Source organism: Apodemus sylvaticus, chromosome 3 (genome assembly GCF_947179515.1).
Source record: "Apodemus sylvaticus chromosome 3, mApoSyl1.1, whole genome shotgun sequence".
In the NCBI taxonomy this organism is placed as follows: Eukaryota; Metazoa; Chordata; class Mammalia; order Rodentia; family Muridae; genus Apodemus; species Apodemus sylvaticus.
Window position 1 is genome coordinate 11,097,064 of NC_067474.1, and position 14,808 is coordinate 11,111,871.

At 36.4% G+C, this 14,808-nt stretch overlaps 1 protein-coding gene across 10 annotated transcripts in view; it reads right to left on the minus strand.

The window, feature by feature from the left end:
• The window catches only part of Cspp1 (centrosome and spindle pole associated protein 1), a 96,740-nt gene that overhangs the window by 52,233 nt on the left and 29,699 nt on the right, over positions 1 to 14,808 (minus strand). For 6 of the 10 annotated variants that reach the window (XM_052175963.1, XM_052175961.1, XM_052175962.1 and 3 more), the window contains 5 exons: positions 12,080 to 12,160; positions 10,996 to 11,094; positions 9,785 to 10,200; positions 2,616 to 2,702; positions 144 to 214 (listed from right to left, as the gene is read on the minus strand). In XM_052175963.1, coding sequence (XP_052031923.1) covers positions 144 to 214; positions 2,616 to 2,702; positions 9,785 to 10,200; positions 10,996 to 11,094; positions 12,080 to 12,160 — 754 coding nt within the window. The remainder of the gene's footprint in view (positions 1 to 143; positions 215 to 2,615; positions 2,703 to 9,784; positions 10,201 to 10,995; positions 11,095 to 12,079; positions 12,161 to 14,808) is intronic. The other 4 variants (XM_052175969.1, XM_052175966.1, XM_052175968.1 and 1 more) reach the window with 1 other exon arrangement.

Consider the following 14,808-nt stretch of genomic DNA (forward strand, 5'->3'; position numbering starts at 1 on the left):
ATGGTACCCATCATAAAGTAAGTATCAGTAAAATGCCTGCTGTCATTCACAAAGGCATCATTACTTACAACACTGAGTTGTCACTAAGGACATTTAATTCAACACTCTACAAAGGTCTAATCAACTAAAAATGCGGGACATACCAAAGAGCATGCCTGCAAAGGGACTCGTGATATCAAGATCAGCAGATTTGGGTGATCCATTATCTTGAACACTAAAACAAACAATATGAGAGAGCAAATATTAAAATCCAGGTATTTTTAGAAAATCAAAATTCATAAAGGCTGGGAACAGTGGTGCATGCCATTAATGACAGCACTTGGGAGGCTAAGGCAGAGGATTGTAGGGTTGAGGCCAGCCTGGGCTATAGGGTAAAATTCAATTACATGTAAAAACCTCATGTCTCAAAGAACAAAAAATAAGGAGTTGAGATGGCTCAGTGAGTAAATTCCTTGGGAAACATGAAGACGTGTGCTCAACCCTCAGCACACAGACGAGCGGACTCAGCAGCGCACTTCTACACTCCCACAGCTAGGGCTGTGACTACAGCGCCTAGGCCCTGCTGCCCAGCCCTGGCAGGCAGCTGCAGACTCAGGCAAAAGGCCATCTCAAAGAACACAGGATGGAGGAAGACACTAGACCTTCACCTCCACATGGGCCCTTGAAGAAAAAATGAATATGAATTATCCTTTCTTTTAAAAATGTTAAACTATGGTATTTTACTTCTTTATTCTTCACAGGGTCCACAGATTAGAAATCTTTTTTATATGAAATAACACATACACACACACACACACATACACACACACACACACACCTCCTAACTATATTCCCATTTAGAAAAGAAGATTATCCTTTTAGAGTTTAAAAAAAAATCTTTAAAAGAATTTTAAAAACAAACTTTCTTGAAAGAAAAAAACAAAAAAATAAAAAGTCACATCCTCAAGGAAACTTAATTGGAAGCAAGTTTTCTAACAACCAGGGGTGACATTACTTTGTTTTCTCTAAGAAAGGACACTGTTCAGAGCACAGCACATCACCTTCATTATACTGTATTTTAAGACAACTGACTCTGATCCGCATACACCAACTGTACAAGTTCCATGAGATCTTTTCATCTGTACACAGACTGTAGTTCCATCAAACTCAGTCCCCACCACCCTCTCATGGTCCGAGTCATCTTTTGTGGGGAGGGGAAGAGGTCTCATGCACCCCAGCTCACCCTGAATTCCCTCTAAAGTCTAGAAGAGCCATGAACTTCTTTCTGACCCTCCCACCTTTAGTGCTGGGGTCACAGGTGTGCTCCACTAAGTGAGATCTATACTATGCTGGGGGTTAATTCCTGGGTCTGTGCATGTGAACAACCAGTCTACCACTGAGCCACATCCCCAGAGCTCATGTGGTTTTGCTTTACATTTCATCAATTTTCAATTTTTTGTTTGTGTTTACAATACATGTGGCATGGCTCAAGTGTGTAAGTCAGAAGTCAACCTTGGCAATTCTCTCCCAAATGCTGTGGATTCCAAGGATCAACTCAGGTCAGCAGGTCTGTGGCAAGCACCTTCACCCCCTGAGGCATCCAGATGGCCCATGTGTTTTCTTTTAGTTTTTTTTTTTAAACAAAACAAAACAAAACAAAAAAACTGCCAGGCGGTGGTGGTACACGCCTTTAATCCCAGCACTTGGGAGGCAGAGGTAGGCAGATTTCTGAGTTTGAGGCCAGCCTGGTCCACAGAGTGAATTCCAGAACAGCCAGAGCTACACAGAGAAACCCTGTCTCAAAAAAAACCAAATAAATAAATAAATAAATAAATTTGAAAAAATAATTTAAAAAATCACACTTATAGATAACACAGAAAAGCACCAAAATAAAACTATAAAATATTTGCTTTGTTATCAATAGAAACTTGGATACTAATGTTACAGTGTAAGCATTAAAATTCTATCAATAAGCAAAAATAAATAAAAAATAAACTTAAAAACTCACACTGCAGGGACATTTTCAATCAATTTTCAGTCCAACTGCAGTACCATGACTTCAAGATAATCTTTTAAGTATGTGTATGTGCCTGTTGAGGTATCAGATTCCTCTAGCACTGGAATGACAGGCAGCTGTTAAGCCATAAGATACACTGCTGGGACTCAAGTCTGTTCTTAACCACTGTGTCATCTCTGCAGCCACAATTCCAAGATGTTTCAAATTCATTAAAACATCATTCAATTATGTTATTTCTCCTCCACTCTTTCAAACTAGTCTATATACTTTATAATGAGAGAGGCACACGCTGAAAGCCCTGCCAAGCTTTACTAAAAAATCATTCTTAAAAATAATGGTCTAGGCCTAGGGATGTAGCTCCGTAGTGAAGTGTTTGCCTCACCCAATGATTTGTGTTTAAACCATAGCACAGAAAGAGGAGAGAGAACAGAGAGAATGCCCAAGGAAATGACCACCGTAAAGTGCTCATTCCCAGTACCTTACCTTTCTTCCCTACTACTTCCTCTCACTAGTGAAGGAGGGTTGCTAATACACTATACCTTTGTTTTACCTAAAGCCTGTTTTAGGCAGGAGCTGTCTCAGGGTGTGAAGACTCAAGGAGAGAGCTGCTGTCACGTACCTTTTATTTTCAGCAGATGAGATCTGTGTGCTTGGCTCTTCTGTGACATCATCCCCATCCACATACCCTCGTCTGCTCCCACGTGGCCTTAAAAACACATTAGCTTATAGAGCACATCCCACACACAATGGATCTTATATCTCTAGGGTTCTACAGGCTGATGTGTTAGCATTAAGGTGAGCAAAAGATTGTGCTGACACTTTACTGCAACTGCATCCTAAAGTTAATTCAAATCAGATTTGCCTCAAATGTGATCTGCTAGTTAACAACAAATAGTAAGAATTTACATTCAAGCTTGCTGTTGTTTTCATGTATAATAATATACCATAAAAGTTCTGTATAACGCTATAACACCAGACCCTAATGCACGTTTTTAAACTGAAATTATTGTAAAATATTTCTATATGTCTAGAATATTTTATTTCAAATATTACATTTAAATATTTGATTTTTTAATTTAATGTTTTTTAATTTTAAAAAATTATTTTAATTTTTACGTCTCTGTGTGTGTATGTGTATGTGTGTATACACGTGCATGTGCGACCTTCTGTGCGTACACAAGCCATGTCTTTGCTGATGCCTGAGGATGCCAGAAGAAGGTGTCAGATCAACTACAACTCGAGTTAGAAGAGGTTGTAGGTCATTCAGTGTGGGTGCTGGGAACTGAACTCAGGTCCTCAGGAAAAGCAGGAAGAGCTCTTAACCTCGGAGTCTCTCTCCGGCTATAGATATAAGATAACACACTAACAGGTTTTTGTCAATTGATTAATATGGTAACTGCACTATCAGCAGGCCAAGCCTTATTCTGGACATGGAGCAGACAACATCCCTGGACACACTGAAGTTTACTGGCAGATCTCAAAAACAAAATTGTCTTTTGATTAAGACACGTACATTCTGGGAATGATTTGATTATACATAAAACCAAGGTTTTTAAATTAAAAATTGGCACAGTAAGCCCCATGAAAGAATGAAGACGCTAAACAGAAAACATTTTAAAACAATGTGATGCAGAGCAGCCCTGAAGAACCTTCAGCTATAAGTTCATAAAGAATAAAAGCAAAGTTAGAATTTATTTTCTTCTATAAAAGATATTTAAAACAGTGAAAATGTTTTTAACTATCATTTTTTTTTCCATTTGGCAAACACTGATTTGTTTTTGGTTTTGGTTTTGGTTTTTGAGTATAATTTCTTATGCCAGAAAAACCAGCATAAATTTTTATATGAACATTTATTAGCATTCACAATAAACAACATTTCACAAGTCATATTTCTTTATGTGGCTGTAAAATTATTTTTCCTTCTGAAGAAGATGAAAAGTATGGTTGAAAATCTATACCATTTAACAAAGTCGCTGCTCAGATGAAGAATCCTGGCCATGTTCAGCTGTAAAGGAAACAAACGCATTCTCAACAAGCCTGCCTACCATGGTCCTCAGCTGGCCTACCTCAGGTCATGCCAGACTTATCTGGAGGAAATTTGCTCATATAGCAATCTTGATAACACAGTGACTTTGCCATAAAAACAGAAATTGCTTCCAGTTTCTACCCATACCTAACATAGTACTCTCCATACCATTTTAAAATTTACTTCAATTTAACTTTTTAAAAAAAACTATCATTATTTAAACTGAAGCAAAGATGCTCAGATTTCTTTTAAACTAACACATCAATCTATTTCTACCACTTAGAGCAAAGGTAAAAACAAACACAAGTTACAGTTTTTAATTAACTGGAATTAATAATATGCCCTTCATATTTAATTACACTGCATCAATATAATACACATGTGCAGAAAATCTAGCACAGTGGGCTTAAGAATGCCTACACTAAGAAAGGGCTGTTACATAGGTAGTCCTTTGTTGTCACCTTACAAGACAGGTTTCAGGAGTTTCTCACCAGTCTAAGAACTAATTAATGAGGGTGTCACTGTTCCTAAACAATTTGCACAAACAATATAGGCTACAAAGAAACATTTGCTCTCCTATAAGAAGCCCAAATGTTAGTTTGTGCTAGGACAGGTTTTATATATATATAAGCAGACCTCAATACTTTAGGTACTGAGCCTCAATTCAGTGCTGTGGGAATTGTACCTTCTGTGTCTCATCACTAAAGTTTCAAAACGAGGCATCTGGTTTACCTGATTCTGCCCCCATGCACCTTTTCCCTTTGCTGGTCTTCCTTTCTGTCCTATAACTATAGTAAATTACTGCTGTCTGCTAGGTATGTTAGTGTGACAGCAATCCTACCACTTAGAAGGCTAAGGCAAAAAAGTAAAACAAAAAGCAAGATGCTATATCCATAAAACTAAAATAAACAGAGCCACAGCTATATGACTCTACACAAAAACTATGAGCCATTCTCAAGAATCACCAAGTTCAGAAATGTTGTTAGGAACCTGACATGACACACAAAAGTAAATTCACTGGCATGGTAAGGAGGTATTTACTTCAGTACAAAGACATTTAATAGTTATACAGAGAAATACAGGTTGGAGAGATGGCTCAGAGGTTAAGAGCACTGATCTTCCACAGGGTCCTGAATTCAATTCTCACACATGGTGACTCATCATTACCTATAATGAGATCTGGTGCCTCTTCTGGCATGTAGACAGAGTATTGTACACAGAATAAATAAATCTTAAAAAACAACAACAAAAAAAAAAGGCAGAGAAATACAAACTTATCATTTTTAAAGCATAAGTCAGATGGCAGAATTAAAAGACAAAAATATAGAAATTTATTCTAAAATATAGCAAAGAACTACAGCTTCCTACATTTTTAGCTAACTTGTCAAAAAACAATATCTGTGTTTACAACCTTAATATACTTGACTCTAATAGTTAGAGCCAAGAACCCACACAAACATGTAACTCATGGATTCTTCAGCACATACACAGATCATAACAACAAGCATCACATTCCCAAAAGGTATGTCCAGCCATACTAAATTTACAAAGTTTAATAAGTTATCTTAAATAGCTTAGGATCAAGGTTGCTCCTAATAAATAAAACTACAAACTTGAAAAGTACAAGACCTTTTAAAACGCTTCAGATATAGAGATTCATGAAACCAAGATGTAGTTTGGAATCTTAGTCAACTTTTTATTCTAAATAAATTTAGGACTGGAAATTCAATAGCCATACTGACTCTCCATACATTTCTTCACCTTTCTGCAGGAATGGGTATCAAACTCAGGGACTCAGGAATACTGGGTAGGCTGTACAGTGGTGATCACACCTTTAATGCCAGCATTTGAAGGCAGAGGCAGGTGGATCTCTGTGAGTTCAAGGCCAGTGGTCTACAAAGTGAGTGAGTTCAAGGCTAGCCAAAGCTACACAGAGAAACCCTATTTAAAAATCTAAAAAAGAAAATATTGAATAAACAAGCACTCTATCATTATGTTACATCATAGTCACCTGATTCTGTTTTTTTTAAAAAACTATTATTTTTAAGAAGCTTTACCTGAACATTTGATATATTTACTCTCAGTTCTCTTGACTTTACAATGATAATTTTTTAGGGTGGATTAGCAGCACTTTTAGGAACTGTTCTGGAAGCAAGTAGGAACCTCCGCATTGCTCTCACAGCCTCTCAGCCTGAGTGGTCTCCGCGTACCCGGCCAATCATAGTGCACTGACATTAAGAAGACTCAGACAATGCCTGAGAGGCTCTCTGATTGGCTAGGATATCGGAGCTATGCCAAATAAAAACTGTTCTTAAGACCTAGAAATGATCTGTGCTAAGGGTTAAACCTCTATATAGTTATTACATACACAGGTTCACATACGACACTTCAAACCATCAATACTGCCCTTAATATTCAGAGACATGAATTAGTACGTTTAAATAGAAATTATAGCTTAATTTACATTTTGAAGAAATATAAGTGGTTAGACCCTTTTGTCAAAAAGGAATTGCCATCATAAGAGAAAAAAAATTGCTTCTTCTTATATACAATTCAAATTATGATCCAGAGAGACTGAAATAACTGCAAATTTCTATCATCCTACTTCCAGAGGGGAAAAGAGGAAGGAGAAAGAATTCTCCTCCCTCTTTTTGTGAACACTTGCTGCTCTTACAGTAGACACAGATTTAGTTTTCAGCACCTAATCAGGAACTTACAACAAGGAGAATCCAACACACTTTTCTGGTCTCCAAAGACACTCACAGACATGGGAATCACATTTATATAAATAATAAAAAAAAAAAAAAAAATCAGGGGCTGGAGAGATGGCTCGGTGGGTAAGAACACTGACTGCTCTTCCAGAGATCCTGAGTTCAAATCCCAAATCCCAGCAACCACGTGGTGGCTCACAACCATCCATAATGAGATCTGACACCCTCTTCTGGTGTGTCTACAGACAGCTACAGTGTACTTAACATATAAATAAATCTTTCTAAAAAAAAATCATAGCCGTGTGGTGGTGGTGAACGCCTGTAATCCCAGCACTTGGGAGGCAGAGGCAGGCAGATTTCTGAGTTCGAGGCCAGCCTGGTCTACAGAGTGAGTTCCAGGACAGCCAGGGCTACACAGAGAAACCCTATCTCGAAAAAAAAACAAATCCAAAAAACAAAAAAAACAACAAAAAAAAATTACTAAAACGACCTTTCTGAAGAAAAAGTAAAGGTACAAAGTGAGAAGCAAGCGCCAATTGATAGCTTTAATTAGACATTCTCATTTGTGTCTTTCATATTAAATCTAAGGGAAGACAGCACACTAGGCACTTAATCTATGTGACTCATACAGGTTCAAGCTTCAGAGAAAGAACTATTTCATAACTTCACTAAATACCTATCAATTGTAAATATGCAACTATACTTAAATTGAACAGAAATGTTAACCACATTAATCACACAAAAACTGAAAACTACTTTGATTAGTTAATATTAAAGTAAGACATTAAAAGATAATATATTAACTTGTACTCAGTTAATAAACACTAGCACAATCTACATTTTAAGAATCTATAATTCAAAGTATCATTAAAAAACCCTATTTACATTCAACTTGAGAAAACTCTAAACATCAGCTTTACTCATTAGTTTATGCACATAGACAATACACACAAACACATAGAATACAAATCACTAGTCACAGTGAGAACCACTTTGTTAATTATTTCACACTGACAAATTCATGGTATAACTTTAGGAAAAAAACAAAACAAAACACTTCCTGGAGAATTTTCACTGCCCTATCTTTAACATAAGAAAAAATGTACCATTCATTATACAGGTTTGTTAGGAAGTTGTAAGATAAACTTGAAAGCAACTAATATCAAAATTATAAAAATAAAGTATCACTATAAAAGTAGAATTGATCAAAAACTTAACTTTTAAAAATGCAGGAACAAGGAAATCTCAGAAAATAGGGTTATTTCTTTTACTAACAACTACACCCATTAAATATAACCTATGGAATAACTAATGTGAATTTTTTCAATGGATATATAACCTGTATTATCAAGAAACATAAGAAACAGCCAAACATAAAGAGATATGGCAGCTGATATATTAACAAAATGTAGCCTTCTAGCTTGAAGAAATAATGTCCAGAATTGAGATCATAAGAACTCTACCTTAAGTAATCTCAACACGACTTTTTTTTTTTTTTTTTGGATTTGTTTTTTTCAAGACAGGGTTTCTCTGTGTAGCCCTGGCTGTCCTGGAACTCACTCTGTAGACCAGGCTGGCCTTGAACTCAGAAATCCGCCTGCCTCTGCCTCCCAGAGTGCTGGGATTACAGGCATGCAACACCACAGCCCGGCTCTCAACACGATTTAAGGAAGTTGATAAAGGTCATTCCACTTATGAGATACATGAGGTAACAATACAGTTCTCAATTACAACAGAATTAATTGATTTTCTTTAATATATGAAAAGCAAGGCATCAATTGTCATAAGTCTCAAAAAATTCCAAAATTAAAGTTATGTTTTCAGTATATTCTGGAGGTATATATCCTAAAGAGGAAATAAAAGTTCTACAAAGTTCTCAGGTACAGAGAAGACACCATCAAGATTCCAGGAGTACCTGTGATTCCCAGACTGAGAACTGAGAGGTCTTTTAATAAACTTTAAATATAAGATATTATTAAAGGATTTGGAGCATTTTCTGAAGTACAAACAATTAGATTCAGCTCAAAGAAACTACAGTCACAATCCACATTTTTAATTCTTAATATTAAATTTGAATTCAAATTATATAAACTAAGATACAGAATAAAGACAGATGTTAGCTTTGTATTGTTATTAGTAATCAAAATACTGACAATACAGCATTAATTCCTGATAATATTTTCTAAAATACTAAAAACTTAAATACTCAGACTATTAAACAAAACTGGTCCCAAAATTTAAAAGTAATCCTTCAAGTTAGCAGGTCAATGACAAATGTAGGCTGTGTAGTATTCCTATAGCTAATAGTTAGGAAAACATATGCCAAGTTATGTAATATGGTAAATAAAATAACAACCTATAGTTAAGAAGTTCCAAACATCACAAAATCAATAGTTAAAGGAAGTGAAAAACAGTGAAAAATCTGACTGTGAAGTTAATGTCATTTCAATTACATAAAAGTCCATTTAAAATACATTGATAAAGATACTTAATATGTACAAACAGTAAAGGCACAAACTACACTTCATCTATGTTACAATGTCCCTTTTTCCATACATTTTAACATCTAAAATTGGGATGCCTATCAACCTAGCTTTAACTTACTGCATAGAGAAGTGGCCAAGTCATCTGAAGCTATGATCCAAAACAACCTGAGCTCTTGCCTTGCGATTTCATTGGAAGGCCCTGGTAACAAGAATCCAGGCTGCAAATCTGAATCCATTGCTGCTTTATAATTCAAATTCACATGCAAGATTTTGGTTCTTTTTCACTCTCCTACTTGGTTAGGGCTGAGACAAGAAATCCCCTCTATGAGAATGTTTCCATTCACTTTTAGATTAAGGGCATACACTTTCCACTTTCTAGCTTTACCTAGGGTCCTCATTTTGAATGTTTTCTTCAATGACACATAAAATAATGGTGTTTCACAAAACAGACAGTATAACTAAATTAAATATGGTAAATAAAATAAAACTGCTTTTCCCTAATGTAAATATAAAACTAACAGCAATATTAAGTAAATAAAGAGAATAAAAATGAAGATGTAAATACCTGTCATTTGGATATACTCTCAAAAGTCTTCTATCAAAATCACTTTCAAATCTAAACCTCTCGTCCATTTCTTCACTTACGTCAGGATCTCGGTCAGGTCTACAATACTGTCTGTCAAGTATATGCTCCTCATTAAACCTGCGCGTTCTTCTCTCTGGAACACCAGCCTTGCTGGAAAAGCTTTGATGTTTTGTACCAGAAATGCCTATTTCTTCATTTGTCTGTTTAAGCAGTCTTCTGTTCCTTAATTCAATTTCATCAGCTAGCTGTTGGTACCGGCCCTCCTCTCGCCTTCTTTGGTTTAGAAGTTCTTCATATGAAGGTTCCTCTGAATGTGTGTATGACGTCTGTATTTGTGAAGGTAGATCAGATTTACTTTCATTAACAGGGTTTTTATTTCTTTGAGTCTTAGGCTGCTGAATTAAAAAAGAAACAAAGCGTAATGAGACATTAGCATATAAAATTTAATTAAAGTCTTTATTACATAGAAGTCTAATAACTATCCTTAAAATACATTAATATATATCTCAACTCTGATATTTAATCAAAAAATCCATTAAAGAGAAAGATAAATGAATCTTTTTTAAAAGGTCATAGAAAATTATTAATTTATATTTACCTAAAATTTCATATAAAATATATTACATGTATGTGTATTAAATGTTATGTCAACCAAGAGTAGAGCATGTGCCTTTAATCATGGCTGAGGCAAGTAGACCTCTGTAAGTCAGAGGCCAGACTGGTGTGCGAACAACTAATGCCAGGTGAGGGGGAGACACTCTTCCACGAGAGCAAGCCCTGAACTGGACCAACGCCAAGTGGTCAGCCCTTCAAGCAACGTTAAATGGACTCCACAGATTTATATTTACATATTTATGCATCATAAATATATGTAACAATAACAATTAAAGAAAAGGAGGCCATATATTTGAAAGGGAATAGGGAACAACATGGAAAGAGTTGAAGGGAGGAGACAGGAAAAAGGGAATGATAGTGTTTTTTAAATAATTTAAAAAATAAAATTTTAAAAAGAACTCCGTCTTTCAGTTATTCTATTACATGAAAAAAGTAGCCTAGAAACTGTTAAAACTTAAAAACCCACTTACACTAAAGGCGGGTGGAGCAAACATCACCACCACCACTACCACCCTCCCACCAGCAGCCACTCATGCAGGCCATATTAAAAATCACTTTATGAAAGTAAAACATACCTCAATATTCTTTTCTACCTGTCTGACTTTTTCTGTGGATTCTGCCTTACCCCTGAGAAATTGATTGTATTCTCGGTTGCGTTCAAGTTTCAACCTTTCCTTTACAAAATAAAAATCGAAAGGCAATGTTAACTTCAACTTCAGGAAGGAGGACAGCTTTTCTATGAGAGCAGAATCATACACATCACAACTCTTAGCTTTCCCAATGATTTTTAAGGACAAGAAGTCACTGAAGGGCACAGGCGGAGCTGACCAACACTGTAGCTCTCTAAGTCACTACTGCCATGTGCACATAGACATGACTGTATGTTGTTTGAGTCATTCATACATGAAGTCACAAAACAGACTGCAACAACTCCAGTTATAAGTCATCTGTGTCTTTCTGTCCCAGTGCTTCTCAGGACATCCCTCCTGTAATCCCAAAACCACCAAATACTCAGTACTATTTCATTCCCAAGTTAAAAAACGACTATTAAACACAAAATCTTAAAACTTACCTACACAAATTAAAATACTGTGATAGAACTACTCTGTTCAAATACATTGCATTAGGACATTTTCTTAAATCCTAATGTATTTTTTAAAATAATTTAAAAAATAAAATTTTAAAAAGTCAACTGAATTTCAACATCACTGAAACAACATAATCTAAATGAGTACAAATTAGGTCTGCTTTTTGAAACTTAGTAACTGTCCAATGTGTCTTACATACTATTTAATGTTGCTACGATTTCCTAGACAATCAGTGGAGTGATAGAAACACAGTTAGCCCAGCAGCATTACCCTTTCACAGCCATCCATGTCACTGATAGCTGTGTCACATAGACTTTGTGCCTCAGGTATCAATGTTAAAATAATAAACTGAGTATTTAAGAAAAGGACATACAGAAAAGAATCAACACATTAAAGAAATCTATCACTAATGTCACTATCATTAATGTTTAAAATAAGTTTTCAAATGGCTCAACTAGAAATCCCGTAGACTTTTTAAAAGATGACAATCAAGTAGGGAGAAAGATGCAATTAAAAGCATATTCTGTCATGATTTTGTAGCCTCAGAAAACTCTTACTCCTATCTACCTACCTTGGCAGACAACCGCTCATCAATAGGAAGAGAAACTCCCAGAGTAGATGGATCTGTTTCACTGGTAGACAGGAAATTTTTCTGTATATATGCACATTAAAATACACATTAGCTAACTGATTTTCTAGGTTTCAAAACTTCTTTACATTCTATATTCTAACAAACTCCATAAGGCGCAGCAGGATGGAATGGAGATGGATCCAGAGACTAGTCTGGAAAGCACATAAAAATGACAATGAAAATGATTCTTCAATCAACCCCCTGAAAAGGAGCTTTAACTTAGATTTGAAACACATACATATCTCTTGAATCAAGGTGATTAAATCATGGAAAGGGTTGACTTTTTCCGATTTATATTCCTCTAAGTATGTATTCTCCATTCTTTCTAACTTCACCAGTATCTTTATGAATGCCTGTAGTGTTTTGCTTTGATGCTTGTTATAGTTATCTAAATAAATGTATGCACAGGAATGCTGCTGTTTGTGTGTCCTCCACTCATGGCCACTGCACATTCCTTGGTCAACATCACTGAGCATCAGTCTGGCCGTCCAAAGACCCAGAACTCAAGCTTCTACAACTAACAGTCACACACAGTCACACAGCACTGACCAAGTCAGTTAATTCCTCTGATCCACGTTCTTCCATAAAGTGAGACCAGCACCTGTCCTACACACAAAGTCAGGTAGGATCAAAGAGGATACAAAATATAAAGTCTCTTTGAACACTTTAAATAAAGCAAGTGAAAAAAATCCTTGACTACTTAATAAAAGCCACTTGGCTCTTTGCTTCGGTTTTTTCACCTCTAAAATGCGCAATATCATCTATAATACATCATAAAAGCCAAATCAGTATATGTTGGCCTATCTAATTTCCTGCATGCATGAACTCATTAAACAATTATTGACCAATTAATGCTTTCCTATTACTAGATTAAACATCAAGAAAATAATAAGCTTATGTTTCCTCTAATCTTTCAATAACAAAACAAATAACAGCAATATAATGCACTATCTGCTTCAGCAGCGTTATATTAAAACCATGGGATGTTTGATAACAGACTGACTATGGAAAGTAAATGGACTGTATATAATAAAGCAAGCCACTAATGCAGCCTCAATAAATCTAAAGTTACAAAAATTTGAAAGTTAGTGTGGGACTCTAAGAAGCTTCTCTGTTAAAAGAAGCTAACGAGGACTGACTGGATCCTCACTTTGCTCACCACCACGCCCAAGTACCCTACACATCGAATCGGTTCAAAGAAAAGCTCCTGCCCCCTTCCCCCCCAGTCCTCTGCCTTCCTGGCCTCCTGACCGCCCCCCCCCCACCCACCCACCCAGCCCTCTGCCTCCCTGACCCCTTCCCCTATCCCGATTAATGTGCCACCATATCTGACCACAAGAACTTGAATTCAGTAAATACTGTAAGTCTTTCATATATTTGGGATCCACCAGGTCATAATATAATCAAAATAAGTTACTAAATAAATAAAAAGGGCAAGCTATGGAAAGTGTAAGCTTCGATAGCAAAAGAATGAAAATGGTGCTCATGAGTTCCTTTTGGACATGTTCTATGATGTTTTTAACACACAACAGATGAGTACTATTTCAAGGTGAAAACACCAAGTAAATCGCCAGATAGAAAGTTTAAGATTCAAGAAAGACCTATGAACAAATTAATTTACTGATTCAATTTAAAACTACTCAATCTGCTCAATAGGCACACCAAGCATCCTTTATTTTAAAAACTAGTGGTTCCTCCTAGCAAAAGTTAAATTGATCTTTTGTGTTGTGTTGTTTGTTTGCTTGCTTGCTTGTTAAGACAGGGTTTCTCTGTGTAGTCCTGGCTGTCCTGGAACTTGCTCTGTAGTCCAGGCTGGCCTCGTACTCCCTCTGCCTCCTGAATGCTGGGATTAAAGGTGTGCACCGCCACTGCAGGCTGTGTTTTGTTTTTGAGACAGTTTCCTTCTGCACTTCAGGCTGACCTCAAACCTACAGAAATCTTCCTACCTCCGTTTTTCTAGTGCTAAGCTTACAAGTATGTACATCCATGCCCAGTATTATCCTTTCTTTCGTTCTTTCCTTCCCTCACCCACTTCTTTTGTTTTTATTGTTTTTTGCAAGGTTTCATGTAGCTTAAGCTAGCCTCAGCTCTGCGGTGGATCCCAGGATGGCTCTGAATTCCTTATACTCAACCTCCACCTCCTGAGCCCTGGGGTTACAGTCCTGTGGCACTGTGCTTAGCTTTTTTATTATGAGTATTCACACAATTGATCAGTCTGAAACTACAAGAGACCCAAGAACAGACTTGGAAATCATATCTACTCCCAAGAACCAGAGAAACCATAGCTTCCTCTCCTTACCCAGGTACTTTCCTTGTTTTTAACTCCTACCTCCTCAGACATCACCCAAAGGTTCCAAGAAAATACCACTACTTTTCAGCTGTACTCTTAATAACCTATCACAAAAACAAAAACAACTTCTTAGGGGTAATTAACATAAAAATTTGTGTTCCCTCAATCACTTTCACTTTTCTTTTCTTTCTTTTTTTTTTTTTTTAAGACAGGGTTTCTCTGTGTAGCCCTGGCTGTCCTAGAACTCACTCTGTAGACCAGGCTGGCCTTGAACTCAGAAATCTGCCTACCTCTGCCTCCCAAGTGCTGGAACTAAAGGTGTGTGCCTCATACCGCATGGCTCACTTTTCTTTTTAAAAAGACATTTTCTCTTCATGCC